The sequence below is a fragment of the Anolis sagrei genome, chromosome X (assembly GCF_037176765.1).
Source record: "Anolis sagrei isolate rAnoSag1 chromosome X, rAnoSag1.mat, whole genome shotgun sequence".
NCBI classification, from domain to species: Eukaryota; Metazoa; Chordata; class Lepidosauria; order Squamata; family Dactyloidae; genus Anolis; species Anolis sagrei.
In genome coordinates, this window is record NC_090034.1 from 81,885,711 (window position 1) to 81,909,507 (window position 23,797).

A 23,797-nucleotide genomic window follows, 5' to 3' on the forward strand; every position below is an offset into this window, starting at 1 on the left:
CTGAGAAATGGTTTCAAGTTATGTTTTCTTAACTTGCTCCATAAGATGAACTTATTTCTCTTCAACTACTTAGAATTCTCAATCCTATCATTTTGAACGGTGGTGCAGTGGGTTAAACCCCTGTGCCAGCAGGACTGAAGACCCACAGGTCGCAGGTTCGAATCTAGGGAGAGTGCGGATGAGCTCCCTCTGACAGCTCTGGCTCCCAATGCAGGGATGAGAGAAGCCTCCCACAAGGATGGTAAAACATCAAAAACATCTGGGTGTCCCCTGGGCAACGTCCTTGCAGACAGCCAATTCTCTCACACCAGAAGCAACTTGCAGTTTCTCAAGTCATTCCTGACACACACAAAAAGTTAAACTTCCATTCTCTATCTAACTTTGGTTTTGTGTATTTTAATATGTATTTTATGGAAATAACATTTTAATATGTGTATTCTACAAAGTGTTTTTAAATGATTATGTGCTTTGATTATGTGTTTTAGCAATGTTATAACCCACCTCGAGCCATGAGGAGAGGCAGGTAAGAAATAAAATGATGATGTTGATCACTCCATAAATTTGAGTTTTAGTTATGCTGCAAGATGTCCCACCAAATTGAACTTGATCCAGATTTGACAAGAAGGAGGTGCTTCAAAAGTTCTCAGATCTCTAGCCCAGCCTTCATTCCGTGGCTTAGAAACCTTTCTCTGAGCTTCAAAACAAGGGAAAGTTTCTTAGGATGAGAGAGCTGGTTGGGATAGATAGATAGATAGATAGATAGATAGATAGATAGATAGATAGATAGATAGATAGATAGGTGGTTCTGACAGTATTTTTTGAACTGGGACAACCTGTCCTACAAACAATCGAATCCTATTAGTTGTCAGATTCTAAAGTAAACACTCTTACTCAACTGTTGGATTACCAGTCAACGTAGAGAACAATGTCATTGCTTCAGTAGATCTACACTATTAATACTATGATATAGGTCAAATAATGCCTCCACTGTGCTCCAGTTATGTTCCCATTGTAGTCTCAAATACTCAACTGGAGGAGTCATCTACATAGTTCTTTAGGAGTCCAAATCTTTACTTATTTTGTTTCCTGCATGTGAAAATTTCTAACATCATTGTAGACGAAATCCAAACCAATATCCCATGTCCAATGTTGAAGTAAGATTTTTGGATGACATTTTACATTTTCCACAGTTGTCACCTTTTAATGAGTTTTGCAAAGAAGAACCATTTGTGCAAACAATTTGCTTTTGCTATGTTTGAGATCTGGTATTGTTTTGTTCTTTCATGAGTAGTGCAACATTTATAGCAGCTTCCAGACAAACACATTGTTGGCAGCCAAAGATTTTGCCAGTTACTATTTCAAATTTTGCTATTTTTGCAGCTCTCCAGTTTCATCCATGAGCTGATGCTCTCCTCCTCTCTTCTTCTTTTTTCTCTCCCCTTTTTAAGCTTTCCTTCCCTCTGTGTTAGTGAGATGTGATTAGGTTTTCTTGAAATTCCTCAGAAGTTGGGTCACACAACATGAGGACCTTCTCTTTGAATTTCACTTTAGGCAAAATCTGGAGAAAGCATAGTGATTAGGAGACCGCAATCCCACCCTGCTGTTCTTCATCTGTGGGTTTTTCTCTGCCTTATTCACCACTTATTCACTCAGAACATTTGCATTATTTCTGGCCCATACCCTGCCTTCCATCAAAGACCTCAAGTTGGCCAACAGCTTCCTTTCAAGTCCGTCAGATGTCTTAGCCTGAGGCGGAATGGGCAAAGTCACATAGAATCTTGCTTTAGGCTTAATGGTGATGGTGACTGTTTTCCCCCACTCAAATGTGTTCTCTTTCCGCTGTATTGAAAGCAACCCAGATGACCTGCCCTAGTGTATCCTCTGGCCCACGCTAACCCTCCGACTTCCTTTTTCACAGATTTTTAATGGCTCTGGCAGCCAGACGAGAAGCAGATGTTGTCATTGGGATGCCTCAAAAGGGCCTCCGGGTGCTGTTTATTTCAGAAGTTGTGATGTCCCTCTATTATTACTTTTTCTGAAAAAAACACTTTGTGGTGAACTGTGGCCACAGCTGTTGAGAGCCTGTGGTTATAGGTCTTCCCTCTTGAGGCATGCGGCATTAGAGAAGCCATTCATTGGGGAGAAAAGCCATTCTGGGTATTGTGGCGGTGACATGACACCCAACAACATTAGAGAAGGCCTGAAGCTGGACCAGACCAACTCATTCGCAACTAGAAATGGCTGCGGGATTCCTCAAGCATCTGAATCTTTTTGGTACTCCAACTATAGTTGAACCATTGAATCAAAGTATTGGCTTTCTTATTCAGTAATTAATTCAATGTGTCTCCTTCCATCGGGACAAATTAATGGAGCTGAGGCCTTCTTTGATGCCAAGAATTGACACACATCACAGTTGTAAAATGAGCTATATTGGTGGTAAATAAATGCAGCTGATGGTTCCAACCTTCGGTCCTCCAGGTGTGTTGGACTTCAGCTCCCAGAAACCCCAGCCAGCTTGGTCAACTGTCAGGAATTATGGGAGATGGAGTCTAAAACACATGAAGGACCAAAGGTTGGGAATCACTGGTGGTTCCAGAGCCCTCACCCAGCAATTGGTTAGAACTAGGTTCCCAAACAATGAGTTCTAGCCAAAGTATCACAAGATCAAGACTGAAGACCTCCATAGCTGGATAATAAACCCACGGGGCAGAAATACTTTTGGGAGCATTTCTGAGTTTGGAATTCCAGATAAGGGACACTCCGTTTGTAGTACTTGTGATTTCTGCATATGTTTGTGAAAGTTGGATAATGAAGAAGAAACTCAATGCATTGGAGATGCAGTGCTGGAAGAGAGTTCTACGGATGACAAAGACTGACAAAAAGCCAAATGAGTTGGCCTTATGATGCCCAAAGTCTCACTAAAAGTGAAAATGAATAAACTAGGGTTGCTGTAGTTTGGAAACAGCATAAGATGATGCGGGTTTTTGGAAAAGACAATAACCCTTACTGAAGTGAAAGGCAGTGGATACAAGCAGATTGATTCCATCAAGGAATTTGCAAGATCTGAGCAGTGGATGATATGGCTCTCACATTCATATAGCTATAAGTTTAAGTCAGTTTGATGGCACATGGAAAAACAACAATGTATGTAAATCTATATGTGTGTATTGGCATAGGTTGCAAGATACAGCCCTGTGTATTCATTGTGCATCTGACATTGTGACTGTTTCTTGACTGTTTATGCAATCCCAGGAATCAAGTAATGCATCAAAGACATTGCTAAACATTTAAACCCAAGTAGAGATGGAATAACTACATCAATCCCATTGCTTCGTTCTAGCCAAAACAGACTTGATGAATCAGTTGCTGCATCACGAATACTGGTGGGGTTGGGGGGGATTGGTTTTGTTATTTGGGAGTTGTAGTTGCTGGGATTTATAGTTCACCTACAATTAAAGAGCATTCTGAACTCTACCAATGATGGAATTGAGCCAAACTTGGCACACAGAACTCCCATGATCAACAGAAAATACTGAAAGGGTTTGGTGGGCACTGACCTTGAGTTTTAGAGTTGTAGTTCACCTACATCCAGAGAGTACTGTAGACTCAAACAATGGTGGATCTGGACCAAACTTGGCATGAATACTCAATATGCCCAACTATGAACACTGATGGAGTTTAATTCAATGACTAAGAAGAGGATTGGGCCCATGTGAAACGGATCCAAAATGATAGGATTTCACTTACACAACTGTGTATTGAACACAACTATTGTGCAACAGCCAAAAAATGTGACCCCTTACTTATCTGCAGCCTTGAACAGGATACAAGATGGACCCAAAAGGGTCCTTCCCAAAGTCTGCATTGAATCCACTCACTCTTTCTCTTGCGGCCTTGGTTTTTTGAACTCAAACAAGACACTTCTGCCATCAAGCATTTTCTCAACATTTTAATCATAATGCATGATCTTGTCTTGTTGTGCCATTTGGATAGAATGAGGAGAGTTTCGGATAGTAGGGTAATATGATTGGGGGAACTGATTGATAGAGGACAAGTGGTTTGGGAGAAAAAAGGAAAACATTTTGGATCAAAATTAGAGAATTGCCTGCCAAGCAGAGAGGAATGAATAAACGGCCGTGTCAATTTCGGGTTGAGATCCCCTGCCCTTCCGGGGCATGGGCCAAGTGAACGGACTGGCAAGAATAAAGGAACAGGATTAGCGGGGAATTGAGTGGAAGTAATCCTTCTGTTTTAAGTCAACTGCAATGCAAGAGAGCAAATGTTTGCCCTACTTAACTTGAGAGGTTGGCTTGGATCCTGTTGCAGCACTAAGTGGATCCATAGAATCAATTATAAGCATACAAATGCCATTAAACTGTTGACTCAGAGGTCTACTTTAGCTGGGACTAATCAACAAAATTCAGACCTTGAAATCCATCAGAACAATGCAATTTTATCAGTTTCATACCACTTAAACTGTCTTGGCCTCCAGATCATGAATACATGGGGTGTGTGGGTTTTCATGGTTGAGGAGGGAGTTAAATCTTGGTCTTTTGAAGTCCTAGACAACACAAATCAATTGGCAAGATTTCTTTAGAGAAGATTAGTCATTGCCTTCCCCTGAATCTATGAGAAACTGCGACTTGTCCAATGGGTTTTCATGACTGAGAATGAATTCTGACCTAGACTTTCTGGAATCCTGGTTCAATAACCAAACCACTTCACCACCTGCTTATCAACAACAGACTTGCATGAATATATGCCTCCAAGTCAACTCCAGATTGTGATGATCCTATTCTAGCTTTTAAGGAGCCCCCAGTGACACAACGGGTTATACCCTTGTGCTGGCAGGATTGAAGACCGGCAGGTCGCAGGTTCAGATCCAGGGAGAGCGTGGATGAGCTCCCTCTGTCAGATCTGGCTCCCATGTGGGACATGAGAGAAGCCTCCTACAAGGATGGTAAAACATCAAAAACATCCCCTGGGCAATGTCCTTGCAGACGGCCAATTCTCTCACACCAGAAGTGTGTGATACCAGGCAATATTCTGGAAAAGATTGTTAAGGAAGTGGTCTGCAAACACTTAGAAACAAATGCGGTCATCTCTAATAGTCAACATGGATTTATCAAAAACAAGTCATGCCAGACTAATCTGATCTCTTTTTTCGATAGAGTTACAAGCTGGGTAGATGCGGGGAATGCCGTGGATGTAGCGTACCTGGATTTCAGTAAGGCCTTCGACAAGGTCCCCCATGACCTTCTGGCAAGGAAACTAGTCCAATGTGGGCTAGGCAAAACTACAGTGAGGTGGATCTGTAATTGATTAAATGGATGAACCCAGAGGGTGCTCACCAATGCTTCCTCTTCATCCTGGAAAGAAATGATGAGTGGAGTGCCGCAGGGTTCCGTCCTGGGCCCGGTCCTGATCAGGATCTTTATTAATGACTTAGATGAAGGGCTAGAAGGCATGATCATCAAGTTTGCAGACGACATCAAATTGGGAGGGATAGCCAATACTCCAGAGGACAGGAGCAATATTCAAAACGATCTTGACAGATTAAAGAGATGGGCCAAAACTAACAAAATGAAGTTCAACAGTGACAAATGCAAGATACTCCACTTTGGCAGGAAAAATGAAATGCAAAGATACAAAATGGGGGATGCCTGGCTCGAGAGCAGTACGTGTGAAAAAGATCTTGGAGTCCTCGTGGACAACAAGTTAAACATGAGCCAACAATGTGATGTGGCGGCAAAAAAAGCCAATGGGATTTTGGCCTGCATCAATAGGAGCATAGTGTCTAGATCTAGGGAAGTAATGCTACCCCTCTTTTCTGCTTTGGTTAGACCACACCTGGAATATTGTGTCCAATTCTGGGCACCACAATTCAAGAGAGATATTGACAAGCTGGAATGTGTCCAGAGGAGGGCGACTAAAATGATCAAGGGTCTGGAGAACAAGCCCTATGAGGAGCGGCTTAAGGAGCTGGGCATGTTTAGCCTGAAGAAGAGAAGGCTGAGAGGAGATATGATAGCCACATATAAATATGTGAGAGGAAGCCACAGGGAGGAGGGAGCAAGCTTGTTTTCTGCTTCCTTGGAGACTAGGACGCGGAACAATGACTTCAAACTACAAGAGAGGAGATTCCATCTGAACATGAGGAAGAACTTCCTGACTGTGAGAGCTGTTCAGCAGTGGAACTCTCTGCCCCAGAGAGTGGTGGAGGCTCCTTCTATGGAAGCTTTTAAGCAGAGGCTGGATGGCCATCTGTCAGGGGTGATTTGAATGCAATATTCCTGCTTCTTGGCAGGGGGTTGGACTGGATGGCCCATGAGGTCTCTTCCAATTCTTTGATTCTATGATTCTATGACTTTCAGTTTTTCAAGTCACTCCTGACATGAAAAAAAAATTCTAGCATTTTATTGGCAGGTTTTCTAAGTTAGTGAAGTTTTCCCATTACCTTCCTTTGAGCCGAAGAGAGTATGACTTGCTCCATGACACCTCGTTAGTTTGCATGACTGAGTGGAGATTGAAACCATGATCTCCCAGAATTTTAGTCCATCATCAAAACTGGTAAACCATGCTGTCTATATTTTTATGCACACAGATGCATATATAGAGAGAGGGGGGGAAGGGGGAGAGAGAAATGGGTCTTATCTTGTGTCTAAATTTCAATTCTAAATCAATCAGTATTGCAGAAGAATAAATGTAAGAAGAAAGGTCTACAGATAACAGAGCAGCCAAACGCAAAGCTGTTGAAACATATGTAAAATGGGATTATGTCTGATTCATGCATCTCCAGGAATGACCTTCTGGTGGCCCTTCCAGGTTGTTCTTCTTGTAAGGATTTCAATAAGAAATGCTTGCAATATGATTGGACTAGACTTGTTGGATTGTGTGATTTTAATGCTTATATTAAATCCCAATTGGATACCCCCCCCCCCCCCCAACGAGGATCTGCCTCCAGGCGCAAACCAGGAATGGGCAACTTGGAAGTCCCTGAACAGACTCAGAAGTGGAGTGGGCAGATCAAAAGACAATTTGGCAAAATGGCACTACTTAAAAGAATCCTCCACCTTGTGTGACTGTGGAGCAGAACAGACAACTCCGCATCTGTATGCTTGTCAACTATGCCCTGCCTCATGTACAGAGGAAGAATTGTTGGAGGCTACAGAGGCAATGCGGTTGCTGTTGCCCGTTTTTGGTCAAAAGATATTTAGCTGCTTGTGCTCCTTCTATTTTTTATCAATTTTATACTAATTTATGCAATGCTTTTGATACGAAATAAATAAATAAATGTTTATATTGATATATTTTAATTCCATGTTTTAATGTTAAATGATGTCATGTTTTATGATTTAATTGATAATTATGTTATTATTGTTACGTTAGGTTTCTGTATGTGAGGCATTAAATTTTGCCATAATTATGTTGGAAACTTCTTTGAGTCCCCTGCTGGGTTTTTTTTTTTTTGTCATGTCAGGAGCGACTTGAGAAACTGCAAGTCACTTCTGGTGTGAGAATTGGCCTTCTGCAAGGACGTTGCCCAGGGGACGCCCGGGTGATTTGATGTTTTTATCATCCTTGTGGGAGGCTTCTCTCATGTCCCCGCATGAGGAGCTGGAGTTGATAGAGGGAGCTCATCCGCCTCACCCCGGATTCGAACCTGTGACCTGTCGGTCTTCAGTCCTGCCGACACAGGGGTTTAACCCACTGCGCCACCGGGGGCTCCCCCTGATGGGGTGAGAAAAGCAGTATACAAGTGAAGTAAATAAACAAACAAACGAATGAATAAAATAATAGTGTTGTGTTCTATCATTCTATTTTAACTCTGTTGTACCCTGCCTTGATGTGAAAAGAGGAGCAAGAAATAAATGTTGTTGTTTTTTTTGCTGTTGCTGTTGCAATTGCAGTTCCTTAGAACAAACCTGCTGTGCTCTGAATACTTGAGATGCAAACAGAGAGTTTTTTTTCCATTTCAGGAGTGATTTGAGAAACTGCAAGTTGCTTCTGGTGTGAGAGAGCTGACCATCTACAATGACATCCCGGGTGTTTTACCATCCTGTGGTAGGCTTCTCTCATGTCCCCATATGGGAAGCTGGAGCTGACAAATGGGAGCTCACCCTGCTTCCTGGATTTGAACCTCTGACCTTTGGACAGCAGTACTGCCAGCTTTGCATTCATGAGGAATGCAAAGCTGGGGTGAAAATTGGTGGAAGAAACATTAACAACCTCAGATATGCAGATGACACCACTCTGATGGCCGAAAGCGAGGAGGAGCTGAGGGGCCTTCTAATCAAGGTGAAAGAAGAAAGCGCAAAAGTTGGGTTGCAGCTAAACATCAAAAAAACCAAGATTATAGCAACAAGAATGATTGACAACTGGAAAATAGAGGGAGAAAATGTGGAGGCCGTGACAGACTTTGTATTTCTAGGCGCAAAGATTACTGCAGATGCAGACTGTGGCCAGGAAATCAGAAGACACTTACTTCTTGGGAGGAGAGCAATGTCCAGTCTCGATAAAATAGTAAAGAGTAGAGACATCAGACTGGCAACAAAGATCCGCCTAGTCAAAGCCATGGTATTCCCTGTAGTAACCTACGGATGTGAGAGCTGGACCTTAGGGAAGGCTGAGCGAAGGAAGATCGATGCTTTTGAGCTGTGGTGTTGGAGGAAAGTTCTGAGAGTGCCTTGGACTGCGAGAAGATTCAACCAGTCCATCCTCCAGGAAATAAAGCCCGGCTGCTCACTGGAGGGAAGGATACTAGAGACAAAGTTGAAGAACTTTGGCCACATCATGAGGAGACAGCAAAGCCTAGAGAAGACAATTATGCTGGGGAAAGTGGAAGGCAAAAGGAAGAGGGGCCGACCAAGGACAAGATGGATGGATGGCATCCTTGAAGTGACTGGACTGACCTTGAAGGAGCTGGGGGTGGTGACGGCCGACAAGGAGCTCTGGCGTGGGCTGGTCCATGAGGTCACAAAGAGTCGGAGACGACTGAACAAATGAACAACAACACTGCCAGCACAAGGGTTTAACCCATTGTACCACTAATGGCCCAGTTCAAGGAATTATTATTATCATCATCGTCGTTGTCATTGTCATCATCATTATAGTTCTTGTTGCAGATCCTTGGAACCAACCAGCTGTGCTATGAGTGGAAGAAAACCCCCAAATAAGTTCAGTACCCTGGATGATTTTCTTAAAGTTCGGACTAAAATTTGGAGCGGATCTCCCACACCACCAATGTCAAAGTCACCATCTGTTCCTAAAATGCAGTTTGCCTTCCTTTCTAATTTCCTCTTGAAAAGCATTCCCTTTCCCCCTCTTTTGCAAAAGCTGCAACAGCTGACAGACCAACTGGCAGAGAAACAGAGGCAGACGTGGCTGCAATGAATTATTCACCGTTCGCCCAAGCATTAAGCTCGCTTATGATGTAGTAGGCACCAGCCATCAAAAACAATATGTGAGTTTACCCCACACAACTGGGAGCCTGGGTTTCTGCTAAGGGGGCTTGGAGAGCTTTGCCGACCACGTGAGATGAGCCGGAGGCACGCGATTGTGATTCCCTGCAAAGCGGACCGGCCTTGTCTTACATCTTGGTGAGTCTGCTTTGCAGAACAAAAGGTTAGAAGGGCCCTGTTTCAAACAGTTCCCGTGTTCAGCCTTCACACTGGTGAGATGGAGAGAAAAAGACAGCCAGAGATGGAATGGAAGACTATGTGTGCAGAGAAAAAGGGATCAATAGCAAAGTGGAAGTAAGCTGAATGTAAAAAAGAAGATAACTTTCCACACACACACACACACAAAGTCAGCAAGATCTGGGGGATTCTGTATCAGTGAATAGGCTCCAGGTTTGAACCTGAATTTCAAAGGAGATGTCCAGAGTGCTGAACTTATTGTGGAGAGCCGGTTCAGCACCTTGGACATCTCATTGAAACATTAGCACAAATCCCTGTGTGGATTCGAAGATTTTCAAAGTGCTGGGTATATTTTGGACTAGAGTATTTTTAGTCTCCATTGTGGATAGTGCCTTAAAATCTGGACTAAAACTCAGAGTGTATCAATGCCCTGCTGACCAGACATTGAAGAATGCATTACAGTTAAGCTGGAAGTGCAAAGCAGTGAAGTGTGTTCATGGAAGTATTTTGAGTGTCTTCCTTTCCATTCTCATCTGCAAAGAAGTTAAATAGTAGACTTCTTGCCTGACATATTGAAAATATGTTTAATTACTCGAATGACAAATATTAGTGTTATTTCATCCAGTATCAACAGAAAAGCCAGACGGGCACAAGATGGCGGTGCTGCGGGCCATTCGAGGGATGGTGAACAGGGCCGTGTCCGAGCTGAGCGGTGGAGGGGCGCCCAAGGAGCAGGCGGCCGCCATCACCCGCGACTACCTGTCCCAGCCCTGCCTCACGTATAAGACAGTATCTGGAGTCAATGGGCCACTAGTAATCTTGGATCAAGTGAAGTTTCCTAGGTATGCGGAGATTGTGCATTTGACGTTACCAGATGGAACAAAGAGAAGTGGGCAGGTGCTAGAAGTCAGTGGATCCAAAGCTGTAGTTCAGGTTTTTGAAGGAACTTCAGGAATAGATGCTAAGAGAACATCTTGTGAATTTACTGGGGATATCCTTCGAACCCCAGTATCTGAAGATATGCTTGGGCGTGTATTTAACGGATCAGGGAAACCCATCGACAGAGGCCCTATGGTCTTGGCTGAAGACTACTTGGATATCATGGGTCAACCAATCAATCCTCAGTGTCGAATCTACCCAGAAGAGATGATTCAGACTGGCATTTCCGCTATAGATGGCATGAACAGTATTGCCAGAGGACAGAAAATCCACATTTTCTCTGCTGCTGGGTTGCCCCATAATGAGATAGCAGCTCAGATCTGTCGCCAGACAGGATTGGTGAAGAAATCTAAAGACGTGATGGACTGTAGTGAAGAGAACTTTACCATTGTGTTTGCTGCTATGGGAGTAAATATGGAAACAGCTCGGTTCTTCAAATCCGACTTTGAGGAGTGGCTCCATGGACAATGTGTGTCTGTTCCTGAACTTGGCTAATGATCCAACCATTGAGCGCATCATCACCCCTTGCCTTGCTCTGACCACAGCGAAGTTCTTGGCTTATCAGTGTGAGAAGCATGTCTTGGTCATTTTGACGGATATGAGCTCCTATGCAGAAGCTCTGAGAGAGATCTCAGCAGCCAGGGAAGAAGTGCCAGGCCAACGTGGCTTCCCTGGTTACATGTACACAGATTTGGCCACTATCTATGAATGAGCCGGGCAAGTTGAAGGCCGGAATGGGTCCATTACCCATATTCCTATCCTTACTATGCCCAATGATGACAGTATCAACATCTTTCATGATATGATAAAGTGGTAAGATTTAATTCAAAGTGCTGGCTTTAGCCTATAAAGCCCTAAACAATTCCGGCCCAACTTACCCGTCCAAACATATCTCCTCCTATGAACCATCTAGGAGCTTAAGATCATCTAAGAAGGCCCTGCTCTCAATCCTGCCTGCCTCGCAAGTGTGATTGGCAGAGACGAAGGACAAGGCCTTCTCAGTGGTGCCCCCCCCCCCCCCACCGGCTATGGACCTCCCTCCCCAGGGATATTAGATTGCCCCCCTCCCTCCTGACTTTCTAAAAAAAGTAAAGATTTGGCTCTTTGATCAAGCTTTTGAGAATGCAGCAGAATAGATAACACGGAACTATGAATGATGAACATGGAATGGCCAGACGATGTTACTGGATAATGTTTTTAACAGGATGACACCAACAATTATATACTTTAATGGTTTTTATATATGTTTTATATTGTAATGTTGAGTGTTTTTAATGGCACTTTTATGAATGCCTGGCACCGAACTGTGCCAATCTGTAACCCGCCTTGAGTCGCCGTATGGTTGAGAATGGCGGGCTATAAATATTGTAAATAAATAAATAAGATAGGGTAAGGGACCTTTGGTTCTTCAGATGTTTCAGAGTCCAGCCTCAAGGACTCAGTGACCAAAGGACTAAGGAAGACACAATTTTATTTATTTATTTATTTTGTCATGTCAGGAGCTACTTAAGAAACTGCAAGCCGCTTCTGGTGTGAGAGAATTGGCCGTCTGCAAGGACGTTGCCCAGGGGACGCCCGGATGAATTGATGTTTTTATCATCCTTGTGGGAGGCTTCTTTCATGTCCCCACATGAGGAGCTGGAGCTGATAGAGGGAGCTCATCCACCTCTACCCGGATTCAAACCTGTAACCTGTCGGTCTTCAGTCCTGGCGGCACAGGGGTTTAACCCACTGCGCCACCGGGGGCTCCAAGACCCAAATGTAAGCATAAGAAGAGCATCAACAGCAAGTTACAGGAAAGGAGATTTCACCTGAACATTAGGAGGGACCTCCTGAACATTAAAGCTGTTCAACAGTGGAACTCTCTGCCTCGGATTCTGATGAAAGCTCCTTCCTTGGAGGATTTTAAACAGAGGTTGGATGGCCATCTGTTGGGGGTGGTTTGATTGTGCTTTTCCCGAATGGCAGAGAGTTGGAGTAGATGGCCCAAGTGGTTTCTTCCAACTTCATGATTCTACGACTCCACTTTTGACATATACCACTTTTGAACATGGCAATAACTCACACAATGTAGGCTTTTTTGGGTGGATAACAGTTCCCAGAATCCCCTGTTCTACCTGTGAGATTCTGAATCCTGCTTTTCTAAAAAAGGGATTTTTCAATTGTTCCACAGTCTCCCATAAATGGAGGCCATGCTTGGGACCTGAACTAAACTGACAGATAGCATTGCATCCCATTGCAACACTGGCCAGAGATTGGTGTCAGCATTTCGCCACCATACAGACATTTCGGGACTGCTTCTCCAGAGGTCGCCTGCAGCAAAATGCCTGGAGCAATGAGGACAGCTATCAGTCATGGAGAATTCCTGCTGAACATGCACCTTGCACCGCTTCTATCTGTCAGTAAGAGATGTCAGCAGGTTAATTCTGCAATAGGCCATTGATGGTTTATCTGGCCTTTTGCAGCTGACTCTCTCCCTCCTGAGTAGCACACAATGGAGCAGGAATCACATCGTTTTTTGGCTCAGGAGTGATTTTGAAGGGTCATCTGAATGGCCTCAGATCTAAACTCTGGGTAGCATCTTCTATCAGGTGTTCATGAGAGATAAGGCAAATGTCTTGAACTAGTCTATCATGGAACTGTTGCAAGAACATTTCCATCTTGGTCAGCAGAAACTGCTCTAAACCTCATTGTTAGTTCTCAACTAGAGGACAAACATTGAATCACTTGGATTTAGCTACACGTTGACTCCTCGTTCAACAATAGACGGAATGGTTCTATTCTAGTTTGGTCTAGCCAACTGGGTTACAATGTTTCTGAGATGGGACCGGACAAAATACACCTTTTACATGGCCCAAGGAACTCTTCCTTTTGATGATTACTTTATGCATTGGTGCTTGTCATTTTGTATATTACTTCTTTGTTTATATGAGGGTTGAATGAAAAATAATGCCTCCACCTTCGTTACTTGGGTGTGGATGGCAATATTTTAATAAATCAAATGCAGAAATAATCCTTAGAATATGCTCTTTAACTGCAATTATTCACTTTTCCACATAATCACCAGACAATTGGATACATTTCTGCCGACGATGAACAAGTTTTCTGAAACCGTCAAGGAAGAAGTCGGCACTCTGTTTCCACAACCAATGTCTCACAGTTCTTTCAATGTCTTCATCAGAAGCATAATGATGTCCCCACAGATCTTCTTTCATTATCGGGAACAGGTGTAAGTCAGACGGTGCTAAATCTGGACTGTATGGAGGATGTCATACAGTGGTGAGAGCCAGTCTCTGAAGTTTCAAGTTTGTGTGTTTTCATTTTAAACGTCAAAATCCTTGGCACCCATTGTGCCCAGATCTTCCGATAACCAAGCAAAGCAATAATGTGACCCACACATTCTTGTGAAATGCCTATTATGATTGAAACTTTTCTCTGAGTGATATGACAATCGTCCTGAATCAATCTGTCAACCTTTTGCTTGTGAAACTCAGTGGTTGCTGTCACAGGACGTCCAACTCTTTGTTTGTCACGCAAATCAGATGTTCCCACCTCAACATCTTTAAACTTTCTCGCCCAACGATGCACAGTACTCACATCAACACAATCACCATAAACAGCTTGCATTCTCTGATGAATCTGCTTTGGGGTGACACCTTCTACTGCCAAGAATTCAATGACTGCACGTTGCTTAAGTTACATTGACCGACCGTCTGTGCAGGGTTCCATTTTTCACACTTTAACAACACAACTGTTCAATGCTAAGGCTTTCTGCCAAAATGGAACTGTAGAGGAGAGTCTACTGAACAAGCCAGTACCTGCCACGTACCAGTACTGCCATCTGTTGAGGAGTTACGAAGGTGGAGGCATTACTTTTCATTTAACCCTCGTATAATCAAGTTGGATGCAACCTCCAGAGCCATCCATTTCAACCCCATTCTGTCATGCAAGAAGAGATAATCCAAGCCTTCCAGAACAATAGTAATCCAGCCTCTGTTTAAAACACCCCAGAGAAGGAGAATTGACTAGACTCCAGAGTTGAAGCATAGTCCGCTGTTGAATAGCTCTTACCATCAGAAAGTTCTTCCTAATGTTTAGGTGGAGTCTCTTTTAACTGAATGGGATTTTGGCCTGCATAAATATGAGTCTAGTGTCTAGATCCAGGGAAGTCATGCTATCTCTATATTCTGCCTTGGTCAGACCATGCCTGGAATACTGTGTCCAATTCTGGGCACCACAACTGAAGGGAGGTATTGACTCTAAGCTGGAATGTGTCCAGAGGAGGGCGACTAAGGGTCTGGAGAACAAGCCCTATGAGGAGCGGCTTCAAGAGCTGGGCCTGTTTAGCCTACAGAAGAGAAGGTTCAGAGGAGACATGATGAGGGCTATGGATAAATATGTGAGGGGAAGTCATGGGGGGGGGGGAGCAAGCTTGTTTTCTACTGCCCTGGAGACTAGAACGCGATGGAACAATGGCTTCAAACTACAGGAAAGGAGATTCCACCTGAACATGAGGAAGAACCTCTTCCTGACTATGAGAGCTATTCAGAAGTTGAACTCTCTGTCCCAGAGTGTGGTGGAGGCTCCTCCTTTGGAGGATTTCATACAGAGGCTGGATGGCCATCTCTCGAAGGTGCTTTGAAGGCTATTTTCCTGCTTCTTGGCAGGGGGTTGGACTGAATGGCCCATGAGGTCTCGTCCAACTTAATGATTCTATGATCTGCTGTTTTCCCCAGTGTCAAATTTTAACATACAATTCACTTGGGACAAAGACCTTTCTTGTACTTCTTTCTTGTATGGATTTTGGTAGATTCCTTGGCATGTACTACAATAGATCATCTTAGCAATCCATCAGTAGCCTATAAAGGAATCAGTTGTGTCTGGATCAATGGAGAGGGAATAGATTGTTGGCTTGCTTACCTTCTGGAGATGAAAGCAGTTTTCCTCCCTTGCAGATGCCAAAGAAGATGCCAAATAAGCACACAATAGGAAACCCGCTTCTTCTCATGGTGAGTCTTTGGATGGTCCAAACACTAGAGTATGGACGTACCTAGAAAGAAGAGCAACCAACAACCAGGTGAAGCCCTTTGGTGGGAGAAAATGGACACAATCACTTTGGCATCACTGGTTAAAATTAAAACCCAAACAAAGCCCAAACCCTAGACGCATCTATACTGTATAATGAATGCAGTTTGGCACCACTTTAACAGCTTAATGCTATGGAATACTGGGAGATCCACTTTGGAGAGGTACTAGTTCTCTTATGCTGCGAAGATGCAGCTACATCTATGTAGAGAAAATGTCAAACCATTTTCTACCACATAATTTAAAATATATATATTTTAATAGTTGTGTATTTCCTTCTTTTCTTCCAGCATAGGACTAATGACAGTTTTGGGTGCATCTTCATTAAATCTAGTGAAGATTTCGCTTTCATGGCCGGAATCACTGGGTTGTTGTAGGTTTTTCCGGGCTATATGGTCATGTTCTGGAGGCAATTTTTCTCCTGACATTTCACCTGCATCTATGGCAAGCATCCTCAGATCTCACTATCTCTGAGGATGCTTGCCATAGATGCAGGCGAAACGTCAGGAGAAAAATTGCCTCCAGAACATGACCATATAGCCCGGAAAAACCTACAACAACCCAATTTGACACTACTTGAACTGCCATGGCTCAATGCTGTGGGATCATGGAAGTTGTAGCTTTACAAGGTCTTTCACCTTCTGTGCCAAAGTGTGCTGGGTGCCTCACCAAACTACAACTCCCATGGTTCTATAGCATTAAGCCATGGTAGTTAAGGCAGTTGGGCCCCCTGGTGGTGCAGCGGGTTAAACCACTGAGCTGCTGAATGTGCTGACCAAATCAAGTAGGGTGAGATCCCGCTGCTAGGCCCAGCTTCTGCCATCCTAGCAGTTCGAAAACATGTAAATGTGAGTAGATCTATAAGTACCGCGTCTGTGGGAAGGTAACGGCACTCCATGCAGTCATACTAGCCACGTGACTTTGGAGTTGTCTACGGACAATGCCAGCTCTTTGGCTTAAAAATGGAGATGAACACCACCCCCCAGAGTTGGACAAGACTAGATTTAATGTCAGAGGAAACCTTTACCTTTGTATTTAAGTTAAAGTGGTATCAGCTGCATTAATGCTATAGTATACATATAGAAACTATAACTCCCAGGATCCCTTAGCACTGAGCAATGGCAGTTAAAGTGGTATCAAACAAACAGCATTACTTCCATAGTAAAGGGCACTCCTTGTGAAATTACAGCTCCCATGATTCCATAGCACTAAAGCGTAGTCAAACCCCATTAATTCTACAGTGCAGATGGACCCCTGCTATTGAGGTTCAACAAATCCTGGTACAGCACTGCATGGAAATTTCCTTTTTCCAACATATTGCAGAAGTTCCCTCCTGCTTTCCTCCAGCTGCCAAGGAACCTCTGACTTCACCTCTATTTTATTTCATTTCATTTCAAATGAAACACATTTGTATTGCCAGCTGTAGAGAGGAGAACAGTGGCAGTGCTGGGGGGAAGCTGCGCATGGAGATAGACTGAGCTGCTCCATCTGGAAAACCATTTTGCGGAAAGAATGCCAATTCAACCCACGGCTGATGGCCGACCCCATGGGGAGACGCAATGAGACGTCTCAGGGATGAGCTGGGAGCAGACTGGGTATAGCTATCTGCCGTTAGAATTATACTTTCATCTCTCCTTCTTCTTCTATTGTTGTGTGTTTTCTCTCCATGGAACTCTTTCACCAACTCCTGGAAGGACAGGACATCTGGAAAAGCTCTGCTGCTCTGCAGAAGAAACCACAGGGCCCCCTCCATTCCGCTCTCTTTCTCATTCCCTCTCTATTTCTCTCCACCCCCAGGTTAGCTACCAACTCTGATGAAATTTCATTCATAATAAGAAACGGGTGTGCGAGGAGATTTCTGTGGCACTTTCCTTCCAAGAAGATATTTTGGGTTAGCATCCAGGGAAGAGAAAGACTCAACTGGAAATTATTTTTGGAAGGACAAGAGATGTGTGTATATTATGAGGAAGTTGTTGCTCAACTCCGGAGGACCAATTTGACTACCTAGATCAGTAGTTCTCAACCTTCCTAATGCCATGACCCCTTAATACAGTTACTCATGTTGTGGTGACTCTCAACCATAAAATTATTTTTGTTGCTACTTCATAACTGTAATTTTACTACACTTATGAATCGTAAAGTAAATATCTGATATACAGGATGTATTTTCATTCACTGGACCAAATTTGGCATAAATACCCAATATGCCCAAATTTGAATACTAGTGGGATTGGGGGTATTGATTTTGTCATTTCGGAGTTGTAGTTTCTGGGATTTATACTTAACCTACAGTCAGCCTATAGTTAACCTACAATCAATGAGCATTCTGAACTACACCAGTGATGGAATTGAATCAAACTTGGCACACAGAACAGAAGGGTTTGGTGGTATTGGCCTTGAGTTTTGGAGTTGTAGTTCAGCTGTGTCTAGAGCAGTGTTTCTCAACCTGGGGGTCGGGACCCCTGTGAGGGTCGCGAGGGGGTGTCAGAAGGGTTGCCAAAGATCATGAGAAAACACGGTATTTTCTGTTGGTTATGGGGGTTCTGTGTGGGAAGTTTGGGCCAACTCTATCCTTGGTGGGGTTCGAATGTGCTTTGATGGTAGGTGAACTACCAATCCCAGAAAGTACATCTCCCAAATCTCAAGGTCTATTTTCTCCAAACTCCACCAGTGTTCACATTTGGTCATATTGAGTATTTGCCTGCTAACCCCCGAAATAACGAGACCACGCACAAGTATTTGGGTTTAAATATGGACAACTTTTATTAATTGTTACTTATTGAACTTTGACCAGATCTAAATCTATGGATCCTGAACTTGGTGGCAAAGCCGAGGTAGCATCCCTGCCCGGCCTACCTCTCGGCTAGTTAGGTCGAAAACCCCCGGGTCCCCAGGAAACCTAATCCTGGTAATCTCAAAGGAAAATGTGTCGGAGAAGTCCCCCTCAGGATATCTGAGACCCGACTCTCCCCATTCCTAGGCCATCAGTATTTCCCTCACCTCAACAGACTGAACCTTAGGTGAGTGTTTTAGTTAATGGCCTTCACCCCTGAAGGGGGTGCCTTGGGCGTATACCAAATTTCAGCTTTTCTTAACTCTTTACCGAAATCACCTATTTAATGCCACACCATCCCCAATTTGCCCTGCAACAGTATAGGGTAGGCGAAAAAACCCTCGTAGAGTGTTAGAGGGAAAAAAATTCCTACCCGGCTCCTTAACGGCAACCCTAATATACTGTTTAATGGGCGGGAGTGGTGAGTCGACGCTCAGATCCAGACTGAATAAGAGGGTGGGCCAGTGCCAAAGGCCTGGCCCCGCCCCCTTAAAAATAGTTCCTCCGGAACTCATTACTGTCTCTTCGGGCGAAGAGGCAAATTGCTCCACTAGCCCAGCTGCGCCGGTCAGGTAAAGCCCCTTGTGCCAAGTTTGGTCCAGATCCATCATTGTTTGAGCCCACAGTGCTCTCTGGATGTAGGCAAATTACAACTCCAAAACTCAAGGTCAATGCCCACAAGACCCTGCAAATAATTTCTGTTGGTCATGGGAGTTCTGTGCTCCAAGTTTAGCTCAATTCCATTGTTGGTGGAGTTCAGAATGCTCTTTGATTGTAGGTGAACTATAAATCCCATCAACTACAACTTCCAAAGGACAAAATCAATCCTCCCCAATCCCACCAGTATTCAAATTTGGGTATATAGGGTATTTGTGCCAAATTTGGTCCAGTGAATAAAAATACATCCTGTATATCAGATATTTACATTACGAGTCATAACTGTAGCAAAATTACAGTTATGAAGTAACAATGAAAATAATATTATGGTTGGGGGTCACCACAACACGAGGAACTGTATTAAGGGGTCACGGCATTAGAAAGGTTGAGAAGCACTGATCTAGAGAGCACTGGTTTGAGACCACTTGAACTGCCATGGCTTGATGCTATGAAATCATGAGAGTTGTAGTTTGGTGAAGCACCGGCACTCTTTTGGAAGAGATAATCAAATACTTTCTCAAATGAAGACTCCAGGGATTCTTTAGCAATGAGCCATGGCAGTTCAAGTGGTCTCAAACTGCTTTCATTCTCCAGTGTAGACGCACTCTTGGTCTAGGCATTTCGAGGAAAGGAGCCAAACCGCATGCTCCAGCCACCCATCTAAGCAACCCCTCCCAACCCCGGTAGAAATAAAGACATAGAGTCTCACTAGCGAATCTGCCTCGAGGGGACATGTCTTCTTAGAGGAACTTGCAAAACACCATCTGATGATGGATTATTTATCTCATCCTTTTTTAATCCCACATGATTGATGTGTCAGATTAAACAGGAGGCGATGGAGGAGGAGATTTTTCCTTCTCCAACCGAGCCGTAGATAAATAAAGACGGGGCCCGTGGCGCATGCATCATAATTTCCTTGCAGGTGTGTGTACCGAAAGCGTGCCCTAAATTCCCTTCCAACAGGCGCCTTGTTTTTCTTTAACTGACCTGCTTTAAAACAGGCTGATATAGCGAGACCTTGCCTTAAAACCCCACCGTTTCCTAAGTAGCAATGCATTCTCCTGTTAGCCTCCTTAACTGGGATTTATGGCTCGTCAAATACATCTGGAGGTATTTATGGAAAGGTGTGCGAGATGACATGACAAAGCCCCTGCCTTTCCTCTTCAGCATCTTTCTGAGCCTTCTGGTAGCATCGAGAGAACCAGAAACACATTCTTAAATATAAGTGAATTAAGAGGAATGTGAACGCTCCTTTCCGGGCCAGAGCTGCAGAGAGACATTCTTAGAAGATTTCCTCCAAGAGTCATCAAAAGCAACCCCATAGGAGATTCATACTCCTTACTTAGTGGGGCATTAAGAAAAAAAAGTAACTTTCCTCTATGCTGTGTGACCCCGAGGCTCCAAATGCACCTCCCAGGAAGAATCCTTGTCTTGCCTGTTTGAGCAGCTTCCAAAGCACATGTGGAAACAGATCCAGAGGTGTATGAGGTTTCCGTTCCCTTACAGTCATACAATCCTAGTTAGAAGAGACCCTAAGGGCCATCCAGTCCAACTCCATACCATGCAGGAACACCCAATCAGAGCACTCCTGACAGATGGCCATCCAGCCTCTGCTTAAAAACTTTCAGAGGAGAAAACTTAAGGCAGCACATTCCATTGCCAAATAGCTCTTACCACCAGGAAGTTCTTTCTAATGTTTAGGTCAGTGGTTCTCAACCTTCCTAATGCCGTGGCCCCTTAATACAGTTTTTCATATTGTGGTGACCCCCAACCTCCTCTGGAGGTTTTTAAGCAGAGGCTGAATGGCCATCTGTCAGGAGTGCTCTGATTGGGTGTTCCTGTATGGCAGTGGTTCCCAAGTGGGGGGTCATGAGAGGGTGTCAGAGGGATTGCCAAAGCCCATCAGAAAGCAGGATAAATGCCTCTAGAACATGGCCCTATAGCCCGAAAAAATCCACAAGAACCCATCAGAAACCATAAATTTATTTTCATTGCCACTTCATAACTGTAATTTTGCTATTGTTATGACTCATAATGTACATATCTGATATACAGGATGCATTTTCATTCACTGGATCAAATCTAGCACAAATATCTGATATGTCCAAATTTGAATACTGGTGGGGCTGGGGTGGGGGTATTGATTTTGTCATTCGGGAGGTGTTGCTGGGATTTATAGTTCACCTACAATCAAAGAGCATTCTGAACTCCATCAACGATGGAATTGAACTAAATTTGGCACACAGAACTACCGTGACCAACAGAAAATACTGGAAGGGTATGGTGGGCATTGATTTTGAGTTTTGCAGCTGTAGTTCACCTACTTCCAGAGATCACTGTGGACTCAAACAATGATGGGCCAAACTTGGCATGAATACTCAATATGCCCAAATGTGAACACTGGTGGAGTTTGGGGAAAATACACCTTGACATTTGGGAGTTGTAGTTGCTGGGATTTATAGTTCACCTACAATCAAATAGCATTCTGAACTCCATCAATGATGGAATTGAACTAAATTTGGCACACAGAACTGCCATGACCAACAGAAAATACTGGAAGGGTATGGTGGGCATTGATCTTGAGTTTTGCAGCTGTAGTTCACCTACATCCAGAGAGCACTGTGGACTCAAACAATGATGGATCTGGGCCAAACTTGGCATGAATACTCAATATGCTCAAATGTGAACACTGGTGGAGTTTGGAAGTTGTAGTTGCTGGGATTTATAGTCCACCTACAATCAAAGAGCATTCTGAACCCCACCAATGATAGAACTGGGTCAAACTTCCCACACAGAAACCGCATGACCAACAAAAAATATTGTTTTCTGATGGGCTTTGGCAATCCCTCTGACATCCCCTCACGACCCCCCAGTTGGGAACCACTGCCATACAGGAGCACTCCTGACAGATGGCAATTCAGCCTCTGCTTAAAAAACCCCAGAGGAGGAAATGTAAGGCAGCATATTCCATTGCCAAACAGCTCATATCATCAGGAAGTTCTTTCTAACATTTAGGTGGATTCTCTTTCCCTGGTGCTAGAATCCATTGCTCCACTCTGCCCTAGTCTTTTGAGCATCAGAAAACAGCCCACTCCCCAAAGTGACATCCTTTTCAATATTTAACCATGGCTCTCATGTCATTTCCCAGCTTCCTTTTCTCCACACTCAGCATTCCCAGCTCCTTAAGTTGACCCTCATAGGGCTTGGCTTCAAGATCTTTAATCATTTGGGTGGCCCTTCTCTGGATACTTTTCAGCTTGTTAATTTTTTTTTGTCATGTCAGGAGTGACTTGAGAAACTGCAAGTCGCTTCTGGTGTGAGAGAATTGGCCGTCTGCAAGGACGTTGCCCAGGGGACGCCAGGATGATTTGATGTTTTTATCATCCTTGTGGGAGTCTTTTCTCATGTCCCCACATGAGGAGTTGGAGCTGATAGAGGGAGCTCATCCGCCTCTCCCCGGATTCGAACCTGTGACCTGTCGGTCTTCAGTCCTGCCGGCACACGGGTTTTACCCACTGCACCACCGGGATCTCCAGCTTGTTAATATCTTTCTTGGATTGTGTTGCCCAGATCTGGAAACAGTCTCATTCCAAGTGAGGTCTGACCAAAGGAGAATAGAGCAGGACTATGACTTCTCTAGACACTAGACTCCTATTGATGTAGGCTGTTGGACTGCAAGGATTGAGTTCTCTTACCTGTCAGAGGTGCTACACACAGCTGGCCATGATGTTTCCAAGGATGGAGAGCAAAACTGTATCCTGCAGGCAAGTGAGGGAGCTAGCCGCTCTTGGATCTGGCAACCTTCAAACTTTTGGAGATGTTTGGAACTTCTCCTCTTCTTTCTTGTGTGTCAGTCAGAGTCCCAGGCGAAGAAAGCAAAGAACTTGGAGAAGGGCGAAGAAGGGAGGGAAGGAGGATGGAGGAGAGCTGCCGAGTTAATTTTGACAAGGTCCTTAGAAAGTTTGGAGCATCTCCGAGGAACTGGGTCTTTTTTTGGGAGACTTTTCTTCCCCCTCCCTCTAGACACGCTTTACTCCAGCTCTCCCTGCTGCTGAGGTGGAGAGATGGAGATCTCTCCCCCTTTTTCTTCAAGCTAGAGGCTGACTTTGTGACGGAGAAGAGCAGTTCCTCCGCCAGGCCCCTGAGCTGGAAGTGAGCAGCTCTCAAACGTGCCGGAATGCCAAGAGAGCTTAATCGAGCCCAGCTGGGACAGGAACAAAAGGCCTGCAGGCTGAGCAAAACCTCATCCAGCTCATCCCCCTGCCTTCTTGTCTAGCGGTTCCTTCCCTCTCTCTCTTCCAGGCTCCCTGAAATTTGGCACAACTTCAGGAGCTTCCCTGGGCCAAGACGTTGCCTCAAACAGGATCTAGCTTCGGGATATGCAATCCCCTTGCCATCATCATCATCAGAAAAAGAAAAAGGATGCATTGGACCATTACGTGTTCCAGCTTGACCATCCCACTTTTTCATCTGGTTTTAAAACATCCCAGTTTCTCTTTCTTCTTCCCACTTTCCTCTGCTTTGGCTTCTGTTACTTCAGTGGCTGCAATCTGACCTCAAAGCACAAGTGTGATTTGCATTCAGTGAATTCAGTAGTGGAGAGGAGAGATTGAAGTATCACAAGAAGCACAAGGGTCAATATCTT

The 23,797-nt window shown here is 44.1% G+C and overlaps 1 protein-coding gene and 1 pseudogene across 5 annotated transcripts in view; one reads left to right on the forward strand and one right to left on the reverse strand.

Moving 5' to 3' along the window:
• Positions 1–23,496, reverse strand: part of COL16A1 (collagen type XVI alpha 1 chain) — a 215,668-nt gene extending 192,172 nt beyond the window's left edge. For 3 of the 5 annotated variants that reach the window (XM_067460594.1, XM_067460592.1, XM_067460591.1), the window contains exons 1-2: positions 22,848–23,495; positions 15,498–15,627 (exon numbers count right to left, since the gene is read on the reverse strand). In XM_067460594.1, the coding sequence (XP_067316695.1) occupies positions 15,498–15,585 (88 nt within the window). In that variant the 5' untranslated portion in view covers positions 15,586–15,627; positions 22,848–23,495. Of the gene's footprint in view, positions 1–15,497; positions 15,628–22,847 lie in introns of all 5 variants that reach the window. The other 2 variants (XM_067460593.1, XM_060785720.2) reach the window with 1 other exon arrangement.
• On the forward strand, positions 10,289–11,356 carry LOC137097901 (V-type proton ATPase subunit B, brain isoform pseudogene; annotated as a pseudogene).
• Positions 23,497–23,797: the final 301 nt, after the last annotated feature.